At 39.4% G+C, this 16,286-nt stretch overlaps 1 protein-coding gene across 4 annotated transcripts in view; it reads right to left on the reverse strand.

Annotated features, from left to right (window-relative positions):
• Nucleotides 1-4,007: 4,007 nt before the first annotated feature.
• The window catches only part of LOC100934572 (ATP-dependent RNA helicase DDX19B), a 29,451-nt gene continuing 17,172 nt past the window's right edge, over nucleotides 4,008-16,286 (reverse strand). For 3 of the 4 annotated variants that reach the window (XM_031949978.1, XM_031949979.1, XM_031949980.1), the window contains exons 5-12: nucleotides 11,775-11,867; nucleotides 10,166-10,268; nucleotides 9,490-9,604; nucleotides 8,501-8,678; nucleotides 6,342-6,579; nucleotides 5,574-5,736; nucleotides 4,753-4,944; nucleotides 4,008-4,369 (exon numbers count right to left, since the gene is read on the reverse strand). In XM_031949978.1, the coding sequence (XP_031805838.1) occupies nucleotides 4,308-4,369; nucleotides 4,753-4,944; nucleotides 5,574-5,736; nucleotides 6,342-6,579; nucleotides 8,501-8,678; nucleotides 9,490-9,604; nucleotides 10,166-10,268; nucleotides 11,775-11,867 (1,144 nt within the window). In that variant the 3' untranslated portion in view covers nucleotides 4,008-4,307. Of the gene's footprint in view, nucleotides 4,370-4,752; nucleotides 4,945-5,573; nucleotides 5,737-6,341; nucleotides 6,580-8,500; nucleotides 8,679-9,489; nucleotides 9,605-10,165; nucleotides 10,269-10,799; nucleotides 10,878-11,774; nucleotides 11,868-16,286 lie in introns of those variants that run through there. The other variant, XM_031949981.1, reaches the window with a different exon arrangement.

Raw genomic sequence — 16,286 nt, forward strand, 5'->3', positions numbered from 1 at the left:
CTCTTGTCTTACCTTCAGTCTCTTGTCCTTTCAGGTATACCTTCCAGGGTACACATGTTTATGTCTGCCTTTCATGTGTTCCCCCCCCCCCATCCCAACCCAGACTCCCTATTTCCTCTTACAATAGAATTACCTCCAAAAATTGATTCTCAGGTGTTCTCCAGGCCCAAAATACCCACTGGATTTTGCACTCAGAATGACATGCATGATATTGACAGGGAAGTTAATTTCACAAGTATTAAGCCACCAGGTGCCAAATATTGATAAAGACAAACATCCTGTGCTCTAAGCTTGCAGAGATTACAATATAAATCATATAGGAATAATGGTAAAATGGGCCAAGAATTTTAAGCTGGAAGAGGATTTTGACATTATATAATCCCTAAAAGAAACAATCCCCAAGATTATGACCAGCTTAAGGTAAAATGTAACTTGCCTCCAGGCTTTCAGTTGGAAGGATGGATATCCCAATTTTATCAAGTTGAACCTGCTTACTAAACTGTCCCCAGCCACCCATCCTGCAGAGATCTCCATTCACTCAGCCCTCAGTTGTCTGTACCCTACGAGGTTGAGCATCCTTTACAAAACCTCTTTGCTTTAGAGTTCAGGACCCTGGAAAAGGTAGTCGTCTATGTAAGAACAGTTTGAGACACTGACCACAGGTCTGATTCCAAGATTCCCTCCAACTGCCAAATTCCTCACCTTTTAAATCCTTCACCCTAGATGCATTCACTCAGCATTGTTCTTACATTTTTACATTCCATTTAATCATGCTGTTCCAAATATCGGTCACACTTTTCTTTTTTACACCTGGCTTAAAGAAATCTCAAATGACCTATTAGTCTTCTTCCTCCCCCCATCCCCAACAACTCCCAAATGGATTATATACATATTTTCCAGAGATAGCAAACTATTTCCTGTGCATGTGACTACAGCCACATCACTTTCTCTCTTGTGGTCCCCTCTGTGGTCAGTTTCTCATCTGTAAAAGGGGTATCCTAAGTGAACTGTAAGCAGCTTTCATGCTGTAAATACTATGATCCCATGGAAGTTCACTTTAGAGATGTGACCAATACTGTGATTAAAATGGTGATCAAGTTATCCTGTAGCCTTCTCCTACATAGTCACCAGCTAATCCTGCCTTATTTTATTATTTCTCCAAGTGCCCAGCACCTGGACTTGCATACAATAGGTGTGTCAGGGTGAATCCAAACCCAGGAATAATCATTTGAGAGTCAACTACTTACAAAAGTGTGAGAAATGAAATAGACCAGAGTAAAAAAGGTTGTAGCCAGGGGATGCATGGGCTGGGAAAAAGCAAAAGAACACTCACACTCAAGGGGGGAAAAATGTCCTTGGGTCCAATTGTGTCATAGAATGTAGATTTTGTCTTTTCAACAGATCCTCAATGCTTGAATGACAAATATCCTTCCTTGCATCCCCCATCCCTAATCCCCCAATGTGAAGAACAGCAGACAACCATAAAAGGTGATCAAAACACTTAATTACTGACTCAGTTTCACTATTAGAAAACTAGATCACAAATAATTTAGTGACAAGATTTTCCATAATTGGTTCAATTCTTAACATAATTGGAAAGTAGAAACTACAATGAAGCACTTTTTACCAAATAATATATGACCCTCAAATTGACAATTTTTTTTTTTTTTTTTAACATTGATTGGTAGCATATCCCCCATTTCCTATTTCATTAAAACTCCCAGCACAAGTCAGCCATTCTGCTGAAAGGCCCCCAAGATTCCTCTTCCCCAAATAGAAACTAACTATTCCAACTCATTCAAAGCTTCTTCCTTGCCAAAGGACCCAGGAAATAAACTAAGGGATTCATCAATGCTGCAACACTGTCTTATGGCACAGGTTTTCCCAGAAAGTTCAAAACTACTCTTTTTCTTCCTCTGGTCTGCAGCAAAGCCCTGCAGAAGTTAAAGTGAGGAGCAGACACTGGGGAAAACCTGGGGGCAATACATTTCACATCTCTGGAGATCACATTTTATAAACATCTTGTATCTAAAGTAATGGAGCAGTTACATTTTTTTCCCCCAGAGACTGGGGAGCCATTGCCAGGACAAAAAGGACATCCAAAAGACAGAAATGGGGTGGCAGGGGCCTCCCTTTCTCACCTGGGCCTTCCTAAAGGCAGAAACCAGGAGCCTTCAGTGTTTCCTTCAGAAGGCCTTGTTTCTCCAGTCAATTCTAAAATCTGTTGGAGAACTGTGATTAAGTTAATGGGGAGTTGGCTTGATCATCTCCCCTTCTCCCAGATAACATTTAAGTCAAAAACAAATTATAGCTCTTTTGTTCCTCCCCCACCCCTGTAAAGGAGGCAATCTTTTCATTTCACCCAAGGAAAGGAAAAAGTCAAGACTGTCAAACTTTCCCGTGGTGTGGGAGAAACCTGAATTAAGAGGAAAGATTGGAAAGCAAAGGAAGCAGAAATTCAAAAAAGGTTCAGAAAGGACAACTAAAACAGATCAGAAGACAGAATTGGCAGCGTCCATCCAGAGGCCACAATCTACCCCCAATATTGAAAGCGCAAATTTAAATATAATTTAAATATTGATAATGCCAGAAGCAGCTTGAAGAATTTCCTCACAGCTTCAGGAATTTCCCCAGATCCCCTCCAGTCTCCCTGCTGTGAAGCTAAACGCTAGGGAGCTGAAAACAAGGAGCTGACATTCGGGCAAGAGCCCCAGACCTCTATCTGGCTCCTCCTATTGCAAGGGATGTGCAAGAAAGAGTTGAGAAGAGCTAGGCTCCATCACCCAAACCATTTCCCCACATGAGCCAACACATTCTGGGAACCAGACTACACATTCTACCAGCCACGCCATGCTGACAAAATCAATGAGACACAACTTGGTGCTGATAACTTCTTCCCACAGGACTGATCCGAATAGCTCAATGGATTATAGGAGCTGTTGTCTAATGTGGAAATTGTGGGACCCCAGAGTCCAGGAAAGAGTCTGGCCGTTCTTTCCGAGGTGGAAAGTCACTTCTTCTATAAGGCCCCAAGAAGAAATTAGGTTGGCTGGGCCCATCCTAATGCTACGGTTAGAGAGCAGGTACTCAGCAGCCTCTTAAATCTTGCTGTGGGCCTTCTTATTGCCCCACATTTCCAGGTCTTCCAACTGGTTACTATGGAGAGAAATTCGAAGCAGATATTCCGGAGACGAGAGAGAGTTGGGGATGCAAGTGGAGGTCCTTATGGGGAAAGTGAACACTTAATAGTCCCTTGCTGTACATGATGGTCCAGCCATTTCTATTGCTACAGATGGTAGAAAACTTTCTTCAGTACAATTATCAGGGACCTGATGTCCCAAAACTTACATGATTTTCACTGAGAGAATATTGGCCACCTTGCCAGGACAATGAAGGCATGTAGCACTCAAAACTTCTATGGAGAGATGGTCTCCTCCTCCTATGTCCCTTTTCTAGGGCAGAGACCTGCTGCCTTCAATGCTTCCAGTGGAGAACCCCAGTCCTAAGATCATCTATCACCAGTTCCATGTCACATTTCCCATAGGGCCTCAAGTATTTTGGGGACCATGCTGTGAAATTAACCTGGCACTGGAGTAGAGTCACTATGATTCCATAATGATAATGTTATTGAATTGATACTGGGAACATTGTAGAAGTCAAACCCCACCCTAGGTTTAGTTCCTTTACATATCTTGTGTATTGTTTTCATCACCAAACAATTTTTTCCTTCTGTGGATGGCAGGAAGGAAAGAACTGCTCCATCCCAGCATGATATCTCTTCCCAATCCTTTTTGACTTTGAAGCTGTCCCACAGGGCCATCCGAGCTGTATCTTTTCACTTTATCTCTGTCATTTTACATTTTGCTGCAGACAGGTTGGCACCCTGGGATATGCTTGACTCATTCTGGGATAAGAGAACAGAACCACAGTGGACATAGAAGCCAAATTATCCAGATGTAACAGTTCCCTAAGGAGAATCCTAAGATGGGAACACATTCTTTTTTTTCTCTTGCTTGTGTTGCAAAGAGATTTGTTCAAAAGTTAATTTCCGTCCATTTACACCTAATCATAAAAGCTCATGTAAAGATTTTTCTACCTCCCCCCATTATTTGTACAATTATTTTTTTGTTGTTGTTAAATCCAAACATAATTTGAAATGAGGTAGGTAATTTCTATGCATTCCCGCCTTAGTCCTTTTTTTGGTGACTGGCCAAGGGTTGTGCCAATTTCAAAAAAAAAAAAAAACAATCCAAATGGAACTGATGATGCACATCCAGAGGGCGTAGGTCAACTCGAACCAATGCTTTTCAGTTGGCTATTTTCTCAATCTCATCCAAATCATCCGTGTCCAATCTGTCAATCTTCTTATCTGCAAAGGAATTCAGCCAGACACAATCAAAACAGGAACACCTGGACAGTCTATTTCAGCTACTGCTGCAACTTGAGCACAACCCTCAAACTTCTGCTTTACTTCAAAGGAATATCCAACTACTGACAAAAGAGGACTCCTTCCTCATTTGACTCATGAAACCTTAATGTAACCGAGCACGGCATCGAGCACCACCTGCCACACCCTGGACACTTTTGTGTGAGGGCTTTGGCCCTCCAACACAACAGTGGGACTCCTCCCTCCCCCTTCTCTGGTTCTCTAACAAGAAGGGAGATGGCAGAGGAGAGAGCCAGGGCTCTGCCCAGGAGCCCTAGCCTTCCCCACTTCAATGCCCCAGAGGGCAGATACTCTGAGACACTCACTGAAATGCTCTTGGATTCTGTTGAGAATGTTCATGCTGTGCTTGCTGTCCACCATGTTCACGGCCAGGCCCCGCTTGCCAAAGCGCCCCGTACGCCCGATCCGATGAAGGTATGTCTCGTTGTCTGGATTCCCATCCTTGTCCACAGGCAGGTCAAAGTTGATAACCACAGACACCTGTTCAACATCGATACCTGCAGTGCAGGAAGATGGCAAAGCTCACAAAAAGTGCCGACAGCCGCCGTCTCATCTGGCAAACTTGGTTCTAGCAGCTGGTACCCACAAAACAAGATAAAGGCCCAAGGGCCATAAAAACAGTACAACCTGAATGGATCAGATCCACTCAAGATGATTCTTTCCTTGGAGGGAGTCAAAGCTTTTTCCCAGGGAGTTCTAGGTCAAACTGCCTGATGCTTGCCATTTGTCACATTTGTCTACAAACTGGAGCTATTTAAATGAAAAGCAGCAAATAGAAGGCAGAACCCTGGATGGCAGGGCTGAGGAAATGCTCTTCTCCTACAGCTTAAGATCAGGAGAGCTCCACAATGTCCAAGAACAGAAAATTCCTAGAGGATCATCTAGCTGCTGACTGCAGACAAACCACCAAGAGACAGACCCATCGCAAGGCTCAGGAGTCATATTTGTCACCCGGAGAGGGATGACCACGTGGCTCAGCACATGGAGGGGCAAAATCCATCTCCGGCAGACCACTTCTGCAAAGGCAGAGGGAGCTGCTGACTGGGGCCCTGCAAAAACTCAAACAAGACCCCCTCCTAGTCTTTCCTAGGCCCCCAGGCCTCCTTGCTGGGCAGCCTCTTCTCACCTCGAGCACACACGTTGGTGGTCACCAACACTTTTTCCTTGCCCTCTCGGAAACGCTCAATCACTGCAGCTCTCTGTTCCACCATCATTTCACCACTCAGGAGGGCCACCTGGTGGCCTTCTTTGGACAGTTCAGCTGCCAGCCAACCAGCTGTTTTGCGGGTCTGGAGTGAAAAGAATTTTTTTTTAAAAAATACTAGAAAGTGGTTTCAATCAATAAGTTATTACATGAAGAAGACTTTGTGCTTTAATTAAATAATTACGAATAAAATTTCTGAAATCTTAAGAGTTTTCAAAAAATTTTTCCAGTGGGGCATTTTGGACTCTTTCCCCAAAAATATAATGAAAAAGCTAGAAAAGGCCTTCAGTACATTGGGTGGATCTTCTTTGGTGGACTAATAGGAAATCTAAACAAGAACTGTGTAGCCTGAGAAGGTATGGATGGCTTCTGCTACACTGGTCAATGGCGTAACCACATCAATAAGATAAGAACTTCAAAAGAAGATGCTTTTTATGTGATATTAATCTAAAACATTTTTAATAATGAAAACCTGTCAAGTTCCATTTTTTCAACATTTGTCCAAAATAATATCACCCCATTTTCAAATCAATGATATTTCTGGGAGAAGGGTAACATCTCCTGTAATTTTTCTTCCTATCATCAGCCAACACTTATTTAGTAACTAAAATGAATTTATCTGGAAGGGAGAGGACATAATTTTTTTTTCCAATTTGGTGTTACATCCTTGCCCTGCTGAGTGCTACTCACATGACAGAAGATCATGGCTTGCGCAATGGTGATGGCCCCATAGAGATTACAAAGCGCCTGGAATTTCTCATCCCGGTTATTGCACATCACATAATACTGTTTAATGGTGTCCAATGTCTCTTCTTCTCGTTTCAGTTTGATGATATTTGGGTCTGGGACAACTTTTCGTGCAAATTTCCACACAGACTCCTCAAAAGTGGCAGAGAAAAGCAGCATTTGACAATCCTTAGGGAGCATCCTAAAAAGAAAGGTCAAATGCACAAATCAGAATTTTGAACTGGAAAGTTATAAAATATACTCTCACATATTAATGAACAGTTCTAGGAATTGAAGACATATCCACTCCCTACCTTCTAGCAAGACACACAGTATTGCTCATTTCTGGCTTGTATCAAAAACCATGCAACAAGACAAAGAGAAAACCCTCTAGGTTTTAATTTTTTGGCAGCAGCTCAAAAGGAAAATTTGTGAATAATATTCAAGTCTCAGACACAGAAAACACAACTTGGAAGTCTTAGAAAACACAACTTGGAAGTCAGGAAAGATTATTCATCTCAATCCTAGATTTAACCAATAATTAACTAGGACTTGGACAAATCACTTATTTTCTATCTGGATTTCCTTTATAAATGTGCAATAACATAACTCAGTCTCTACTTTGTTCACAATGAGGCTGTGAAGATCAAATGAATTAACACACCTTACACCTAACGAACTGAAAAACTAATGAAAGAGGAAAACGTTCAGTGGTGCAAGGTTTGGGAATAACAGATACAAATATATTGTTGGTGGAGTGAAGAATTGTTCCAATCATTTTAGAAAACAATATGTAATCATATGATAAAAGTCATGATGTTGTTCATATCCTTTGATCCAACATTGCTGGGCATATTTTCCAAAAAAGTCACATTAAAAAAAAAAACTGCAAACAAAACTGGATACTTATGAAAGAATGACTGAATAAGTTTTGTTCTATGAACTTAATAGAATATTACTGCATGCAATATGATATGCCAAGAATTCCAAGAAATATATGAATACTTTTGAGAACTTATGGAGAATGAAGAAAGCAAAACCAGAAGAACATAAGTATCTCTAAAGCCCACAGTAATACAAATGAAAACTGCGATAAAAGCCATCAAATGGAAATTATCCACATTGCCTTATTGTTGTCCCAGAGTTCTACAGCCTGAGCAGCAGCAGCAAACTAGAGTGTGAAACAGAGATAAGACAGATACCCACTCTATTATGAGGATGGTGTGATTTCAGAAACGGTAGCAGTTGGAAAAACAGCACCAATAAAATTGTAGAGAAAAAATAAAAGTGTGATACAAGCAACATGACTTATTTTTGCCCTCCATGGAAAGTGTCACCATGGACAGCTCCTTGCAGGCTAAAGATCACCACCTATTGTGCATAAGCATCTCTCCAGCAAACATAGGATCCTATCAGCTAAGAGTCAGAAAGAGCTTTTCCTATTATCAATAAAGAAATGATCCCAGAGCATTTTTTTCCCCTTGAAGATCATCTATTTGGCTAGTGGTCAAGGAAGAATTTAGTCTTACTCTGTTAAACACAGGACAATAGTCAACTGATTTTAAGAAAACACAAAGTTCCCCACCCCTTTCTTCAAAGTATGGTCAAGCTGTTGCCAGCAGAACCCTTTGATCTCCCCTTGACCAACCTGAGGATTCTCTTCCTCCTATGGCATATGCTCCAGAGGAAGATTGACAAAATAGGCAACCTTGTGCTATCAGCTACAGGGTTGCTGGGAAGGGGACAAATAATCAAATAAATGAAATGCTGATATTCAAGGGGGCCTGACAAGTAAACAAAATCCCTGTATTTGTAATGTATGTAATTCTGGTGGCAATCCTAAAGCTACCACGACAAAGACCAAGTGTCAAGAGTTTTAAGCATTGTCACTTCTTCCCCCCCCCCCCCCCAACAGATAACACAACTATAGCTTGCAAATTGCATTCCTATCTTAAAGCTAAGCAGGGAACTACTCTGGCCTCTCTCATTAAGAAACCACCTGTTTGATTCACCAAATTCTTCAGCTTCTAGGTCTTTGTGGAAAGAAGGCAGCTTTGGAATAGAGCCAGTTTCCTCTAAGAAGATTCCCTGCCCCTACCCCTATCCCAACAAGGCCCCCATACCTCTGGATTCGTATACTCTGATCCTGATGGCCTTGGGTGGCTATCATTACATCAGCTTCATCAAGAACAAACACTTTGATCTTCTTGGGATCGATGAATTTCAGCTTGGAGCACCAATCCAGGACAGTGCCAGGAGTACCAATCACAATCTGTTCACTGATCTTCTGGCCTCTTTCCACTGTTAAAGCAAAAACATGGTCTCCATGAGATTGCTTTTGGTCATCAAAAATGATTTTTAAAAAGCAAGAGAAATCTGCATTTGCCCATTGTCTGCTCTAGAAAGTCTAGCTCCACTGGTATGTGATCCATCTGCATGATGCTTCTTTTCTCATGCTTCTGTGACCCTGTCATTGTCATTTCTTTGGCCCAGAATACCACCCTGTCCTGCCTACCCAGACCAACCCTAGCCAACCTTCTGGAACTAGCTCAAGCTTCTATCTTCCTCAATTACTATTTTCTGACTAGTTCCACACAGATTCTTTATAAAGTTCACAACTGTAGTATGATTATGCTTTGTGGAACAATGAGCCAATTAGTTCTTCATGCAGCTGTTAAAACTAAGGAGAGGGATAGATTTAAGTATCATTTCAGTTCAAGATTCCCCAACTTTTTTCAAACGATATTTTTTAGATGACCATCTCTACACCCATAGAATCTTCTAACAAACTTGCCCAAAAGAAATTAAAAACTATTAGCAAGAATCTTGGTCTGGCTTTAATTACATCAATTCCTACGCCACTGAAAAAGCATTGCCTCAAGTTAATGACAGTTTGAATGTTCCAGGGAATGTTCCCTTCCAGAGGATTTCCTAGTGTTTGATTTCTTTCATCCAAAGTCTAAATTGCTTCAAACTGACGCATCTCTTCAAGACTGCTATCTGTGGGTCTTGTAGGTTCTCCAAATTTCACCAGTATTTATGTGCAATGTCCCTCAATTCACACACACACACCACCGCTACTACCCTCTACTAGTCTTTAAAAGTGACTCACATTTGTTGCCTCGAACAGCATAAGCCAGCTTAAGTTCCGGATAAAATTTGCCCATCTGTTCAATCACCTTTCCTGTCTGAAGTGCGAGCTCATATGTCGGTGAGAGGCATAAACACTGAAAAGCACAGAGTACAAGATAAGATGTCGTTCTGGGTATTTCAGCACAGCCATTTAGTAAGGAAGCCTCATACAATTCCCTACAAAGCAGTAGCACTGAAAACACTTGTTTTCAGGAAGTAAGGCATATAAGGACAAAGGAGTTTTTACTTTTCTGTGATCCCAACACAAGCAATGAAGGGCAAGGAACAAATCCTCCACCCTATCTTTTAATTACAATACCACTCACAACAGCCTTTTGGCTGTATCATAGTAAGTGGACAACCTCAGTGTTCTACACAGGCACCCTGACTCCAACATTCCCAAGCTGGCTTTTCACTGCTGTTTTGATATCTCTTTTCAGAAACACATATAGCAATACCTAAAAGAGCCATAATTACGGCTTTTCTAACATATCAAAGCTCAGGGGCAAAGAATTGCTCAAGTGTACTTGAAGGGCTTGAGATTCAGGGAATAAGCTTCCCCATCCCTCCAACAACCCAATAGCTTTTCATACACTAAATGTCATCTGTTCTCCAATGGTTCTCCAATCAAGGAACCCTCCCCACCATATCCTCACCTGGGGGTATTTGTTCAATGGTTCCACTTGGCTGAGCATAGCCAGGACGAAGGCAGCTGTTTTACCAGTACCAGACTGAGACTGGGCGATGAGGTTCTGGGGGCTGCATCAATACAGAGTAGCAATCTCAAAAAATCAATTTTGTTTTTAAAATGTCTAACAGCCTAAGTTCAAGGATTGATGTGAAAATAATTCAAACACAACTTTGTAGCAAAACTACATTTTTTTGGGTTTTTTTTTTTTTCTTATAAACTTAAGAAATAATCAAACAGAGAAAAAGAGAAATAAAATCTGGCATAAACTCCTAATACTTAACAAAGCTAAAACAAATGAACTAGACAAAAATACTTTGGCTCCACGTCCCTTTTCAAATCTGTCTGAAGTCCTAACTTTGGCTTTTTTTTCCTTTTAACATTAGTACTAAAGACTACAATTGAATGGATAAGTATTTAAAATTGATATACTTTAAATTTTTAACACTCCTTTTAAACAGACTCAAATATTTCTGGATTAAATGTGTTTCTTGTAAATAACAAATTTATGGAATTGTTTTAAAATCAATGCTGTCATTTTATTAGTGTAATTCACTAATTATTAAGTTTATCTATTCTTCATATTGTTATTCATTTTCTACCTCTTTTTTTGGTTTCCTCTGCAGACTTCTGAAATATCTGTGATTTAGCCAATATAGGGTTTATCTTTGAGAAGACTGGATAATTTCAAATACACCTAAAATAGAAGTGGGAGTTTTGATTTTTCTTCCAAGAATCATTTCAAATATTTCTCTTTCATATATTGGTCTACCTGCCACCTTGGGGAGTGGGTGGGGGGAAGGAGGGGGGAAGGAGGGGAAATGTTGGAACAGAAGGTTTTGTAAGGGTCAATGCTGAAAAATTACCCATGTATATATCTTGTAAATAAAAAGCTATATATATTTTTAAAAAAAGAAAAAACCAAATATTTCTGTTTCATCTTAAGTATACCGATTTCTGCTGGCCTGTGCTTTTTGCCTCTCCTTATATTACAGTACTATTTCTTCCATGTTTCTGTGGCCCAAGCCAGCCCCAGGCTCAAGAATTTCCAGACTTCTGGATATCTCGATTTTCTTCGATGATTTAACTGTCAGAGCCTGGGTGTCTGGTCACATTCAATGCTGGGTTCTGCTTGGTATTACTGTTGCCCATTATTATTAATTTAAGAAAGCTTTCCTCAGCAATGTTTTGGACTATCATTGCAGTTCTTTACATTTTTAACCTTTTTAGGAGACAACATGGAGAGATGCCTCCTCTCAGCTTTCTAGACCAATATCTGCATCTCTAACACTGAGCTCAAAGATTCCTACATCATGCTCTAGGCTAGTCTTCTTTAATAGATTTCTTCATTTCATTAATAGTTTTGATAAAAGTAGAAGTTAAATATTTCAGGTTAATAAAATTATTAAAAATACTTCATAACAAAAACATCTTAAAGTCTCATTATAGGAGGAAGATTCATAATGATACTATACTCTTTAACATGATTTAAGCTAAACTACCCAACTCAAAACAGCCTGTAATTGGATAAAAATTAAAACTACATCATAAAAGGAATAAACTGTCTAGATACATACGGTTCAGCCAGCATCATGGGTAGTGCATTCTCTTGTATCTTAGATGGCCGGTTAAAGCCCATAGCATAGACACCTTGCAGAAGCTGTGGTTTCCTGGAAGGAATATAATGAAAATTATAACGAAAATGAGCCATTATCCCAAATCACAATACCTTAAGTGATAATCAAACATCTTCCCATTCTACATCCCATCCAGCAAGGAATAGTTCCTAGTACTATAGCCAAAGATTTCTCTGGGACATTGACCTTTAACACCAGTACCTTCAACTTCAACACCTTTTTTTCAAACTTAGAAAGTTCATAATAACTATCTTTTTAAAGGCAACAAATAAATTTCCATCCACCCACAAAAAAGGCCAGGCCTGGATGTTGAGTTTTTGTTGAAAGTCACAGGAATGATGATTATATCAAGTAATTTGTAGCAGGAAATTTTTAAAAAGAACAAGTATTTAAAGTGAAGTGATTTTTCATCATAAAAATATTATTTAAGTTTTAAAATCAGATGTAGGTCAGAATGGGGAAGCATATAACACTAAGACCCAAACTGGATTGTAAAAAATTAATAAATATAATGACAATGACCTAGTCTGAACCTTAGATGTCAATTGAAAGGTCTTCTGCCCACTTTAAACTACAGCACAGGATTAGACTGGGGAAAGAAAAGGTAGTCGGAAATCTCTTCCTGAGCTCCAAAAGCTTAAGTCATTTTCTTCAGTTCCTGATTCAAATATTGTAGAGCGGAAGCTCTTATTTTATGCTTTAAAAAAAAAAAAAAAAAAAAAAACCTATTACATTTTTCTAATCTTCAGTGATTAAAGTCAATTAAAGTCAAAAGTCATATGATTCAAAAATGTTGCATTAAAAAAAATTTTTCAACTCCTAAATATACCAAAATAACAAATTTTAAAACCTTAACCAGCAATCAAGATTAGATCATTGAAAAAAAATTTTGTATGTGCTAGCAAAACTCTGAACAAACCGCATGCTTATAGTTCTACTCTGCTGTAAAATTTCATCTTTTGTTTCCTAATTACTTTAAAATGTATATTGGTTGCTTAGAATAGAGTATTCTGATTAGCAGAATTAATAAATCCTTTCTCAAAGCGTCTGTATATTAATAAACAATTAGGCTAAAAAAATGCAAAGCATAATTTTCTTTTACAATAACAAAAATGTTGCTTTCACAAGCAGGCAGTTGCTATTCACAAAAATGTCAAGGAAAAGGAAAAAATAAGCGAGTACAGAGTGGGCAACCAAATTCACAATACCACATGAAACCGTTCTTTTAGCTAGTCTTGCTAGGTGGTTAACTACTGTTAACCAAAACCAAATCTAAATTTAGAAGTATGTATTTTTCCCCCCCTAAAGATTTTCTCCCTCTACCTTACTTGTAATTCAACAGGCTAAGAGCACATTTTGCCAGCAGCCTCAGGTTCACAAACACAAAGTTCTCCTCTCCAAGTATAGCTTGTGTCCTCATCTGAAAGGACAGCGCCACAAAATTGTTTTCTGAATCTATTTACAAGGATATACTAAGGAATTACAGAATGAAGACTCGGCCCACGATTAGTAGTCACTTTTCTTTGATAGAATAAACTTAATATTTCAAATAACTTAAAATGTATTTTTGAATCAAATTTTAATTCTTTATCTACTTGGCTATAGTCTATAACTATAACCAAAGACAAGAAAATCTGTCTTTTAAGGAGACCAATTGTCATTGTGAATTCATTCTGCAAAAAAAATTAATAATAATAATAATAATAATAATAAAAAGGTGGAATAATCCTTCTCCAGTTTGGAAAAGCAGCAATGAAACAGACAAATCCAAATAAAAGCTTGACCGGTGAGCACTGACTTGTGTAGCCATTTAAACCGAATTTAAACAAGTAGGACAGTGTTTGAAGTCTTAAAACGGAAGAAAGAAAATGGATCTCTAATAGAGCTACTGCTTGATCTTAGCTGTCAATTTTTCACTAACAACCTGATTGGATTTCACTAAAGCTGTATTTAAATGCTTTTAAAACAAAATACAGATTGTTCTATAAGAAATTCTTATTTCAGAAAGGCCTAAACTTATGTGAATTGCTGCTAAGTTAAGTTAGCAGAACCAAGACAACACTGTACACATCAACAAGATTATTCAGTGATCAACTGTGATTGACTTGGCTCTTTTCAAAACAACATAGAGATTTTCAAGGTAATTTCAATAGGCTTGTGATGGAGTGAGCCATCTGCATCCAAAGAGAGGACTGCTGAGAATGAATGTGGATCAAAGCATGATATTTTCACTTTTTGTTGTTTTTCTTTTCATTTTTTTTTCCCCTTTTCACATTTTGATCTGATTTTTCTTATGCACATGGCAATGTTCAGAAGAATTGCACATATTTAACCTATACTATATTGCTTGTTGTCTATAGAGGAGGATATGGGGAAGTGAAAGGAGAAAAATTTGCAAAGTTTTGAAAAGATGAATATTAATAAAAAAAAAACTATCCTTGCATATTATTTGGAAAAATAAAAAGCTACTGGGGAAAAATACTAAAGTGTTTTATTAACAAGATATAATCCAGCTCTTGTGGCCCAGCCCAAAAAGGGCTGTGGTAAATACCCCAATTATGAACCTTACAAAACCCTGGGGCCACAAATTCAAACAAGCAAAAACCACTATTTCTCGTGGAGTTTATATATTTTAATACAAGAACACCAGAGATCCAAGGAGGGAGGAAAGGAGGCTGTGCACAGAGCTGAAGGTGAGACCATGGCCACCTAGTTTGGAGAACTCAATTCTAGAAAATATTCTTTGTGAAAGGCTATACTGGGTATTAGAGAAGTTCTTTTCATATGAATGAAAACAGCACAGTTTTTATTCTCAAAGATCTGCCATCTAAAAAGAATATGAACTACTTCATAGAATTCCCAATTGCTGTATTTTTGTCCGCCTGCATTTTTGACTTCCTTCACAAGCTAATTGTACACTATTTCAAAGTCCGATTCTTTTTGTGCAGCAAAATAACTGTACGGACATGTATACACATATTGTATTTAACTTATACTTTAACATATTTAACACGTATTGGTCAACCTGCCATTTGGGGAGGGGGTGGGGGAATGAGGAGAAAAATTGGAACAAAAGGTTTTGCAATAGTCAATGATGAAAAATGAAAGATATACTCACACGTATATCTTGTAAATAAAAAACTATAATAATGATAAAAAAGATCTGCCATCTAATTGGGGAGGGGAGGCAAAACATGAAAGAAGTAAGAGCAAGAGAGATATCAAGACAAAACTCTAAAAGAGATCTGGACAGGGGACGAGTCAGGGAAAGCTTCTCGGAGGAAGCAGCACCTGCACTGGGCTTTAAAGGAAGAGGTGTCCTGCCTGGGAGCCACAAGAAGCTTCTGAACAGAGAGGGCATGGGCAGGTAGACGCTTTAGGAAAATGGTTTTAGTGGCTGCATGAGTCGAAGAGACCCCAAAAGCAGGGAGACCAGTTCAGAGGCCAACCAAAACTGTCTTTAAAAAAAAAAAAAAAAAAAACTGAGGACTTGAATGAGTTGGCAAGGTGAGTGGGAAGAAGGACACAGACGGAGGAGATGCTAATCACAAGTCAGAAAAACAAGTGTCTGTTCAATCCCTATTATGTGAGTTGAATACTGGGGATGCAGGGAAAAGCAACAACCAGAGTCCCTGCTCTCCTAGAAGCTCCCAGTGTCAGTGGAAGCAACAGGCCAACCACGAACCAGAAAGACACAGGTAGGATAAGGTGGAGCCAGACTCTACCTGGGAGATTCTGTCTAGTGAAAGGAAGAACAAGGAAGCCAGGAGGGGCCCAGGGTTAGGGAGGGGGCCAAGTTAGGGAAGACATGCAATGTCACACAGATGCATGCATTTGAACCAGAAAAGGATGAACTCTAGAACCTGGAATTTACTAAGCAGAGGGTAATACCGTTGGACACTGTCTTTTTTCCTGAGGCAATTGGGGTTAAGTGACTTGCCCAGGGTCACACAGCTAGGAAGTGTCAAGTGTCTGAGGCCAGATTTGAACTGGGGTCCTCCTGACTTCAGAGCTGGTACTCTCTCCACTGTGCCACCTAGCTGCCCCTGTTGGACACTGTCTTTAGGGAAATCATTATGGTGGCTAACAGAGAAGATCTAGAAGGGGGAAGGACTCGAGGTTGGCAGCCCCTTGGCCCCCAGCAGGCCATGCCATTATCCATATGTGAGGGGAAAAGAGGTGTTTTGCAGACAGAGAAGGGAGAAGGCACGTTTTCTAAAATGAACACAAGTTCAATATTAAAAATAAAACAATCCAAGCCCATTTATTCATGGGACAGTGATGAGTCTTAGGGAACTGCAATAGCTTTTCTATAGAAGATAGTTAATACGCCTATCAAATTTTTGCTATAGAAAATCCATTTTTCCCCACCAACCAAATTTAATCTACTTTCTTGGTCACTTTTATTAATGGCAATGCTGTTCAGAATCATTGCCATTTTTACTTTCCCTA

Source organism: Sarcophilus harrisii, chromosome 2 (assembly GCF_902635505.1).
Source record: "Sarcophilus harrisii chromosome 2, mSarHar1.11, whole genome shotgun sequence".
Lineage (NCBI taxonomy): Eukaryota > Metazoa > Chordata > Mammalia > Dasyuromorphia > Dasyuridae > Sarcophilus > Sarcophilus harrisii.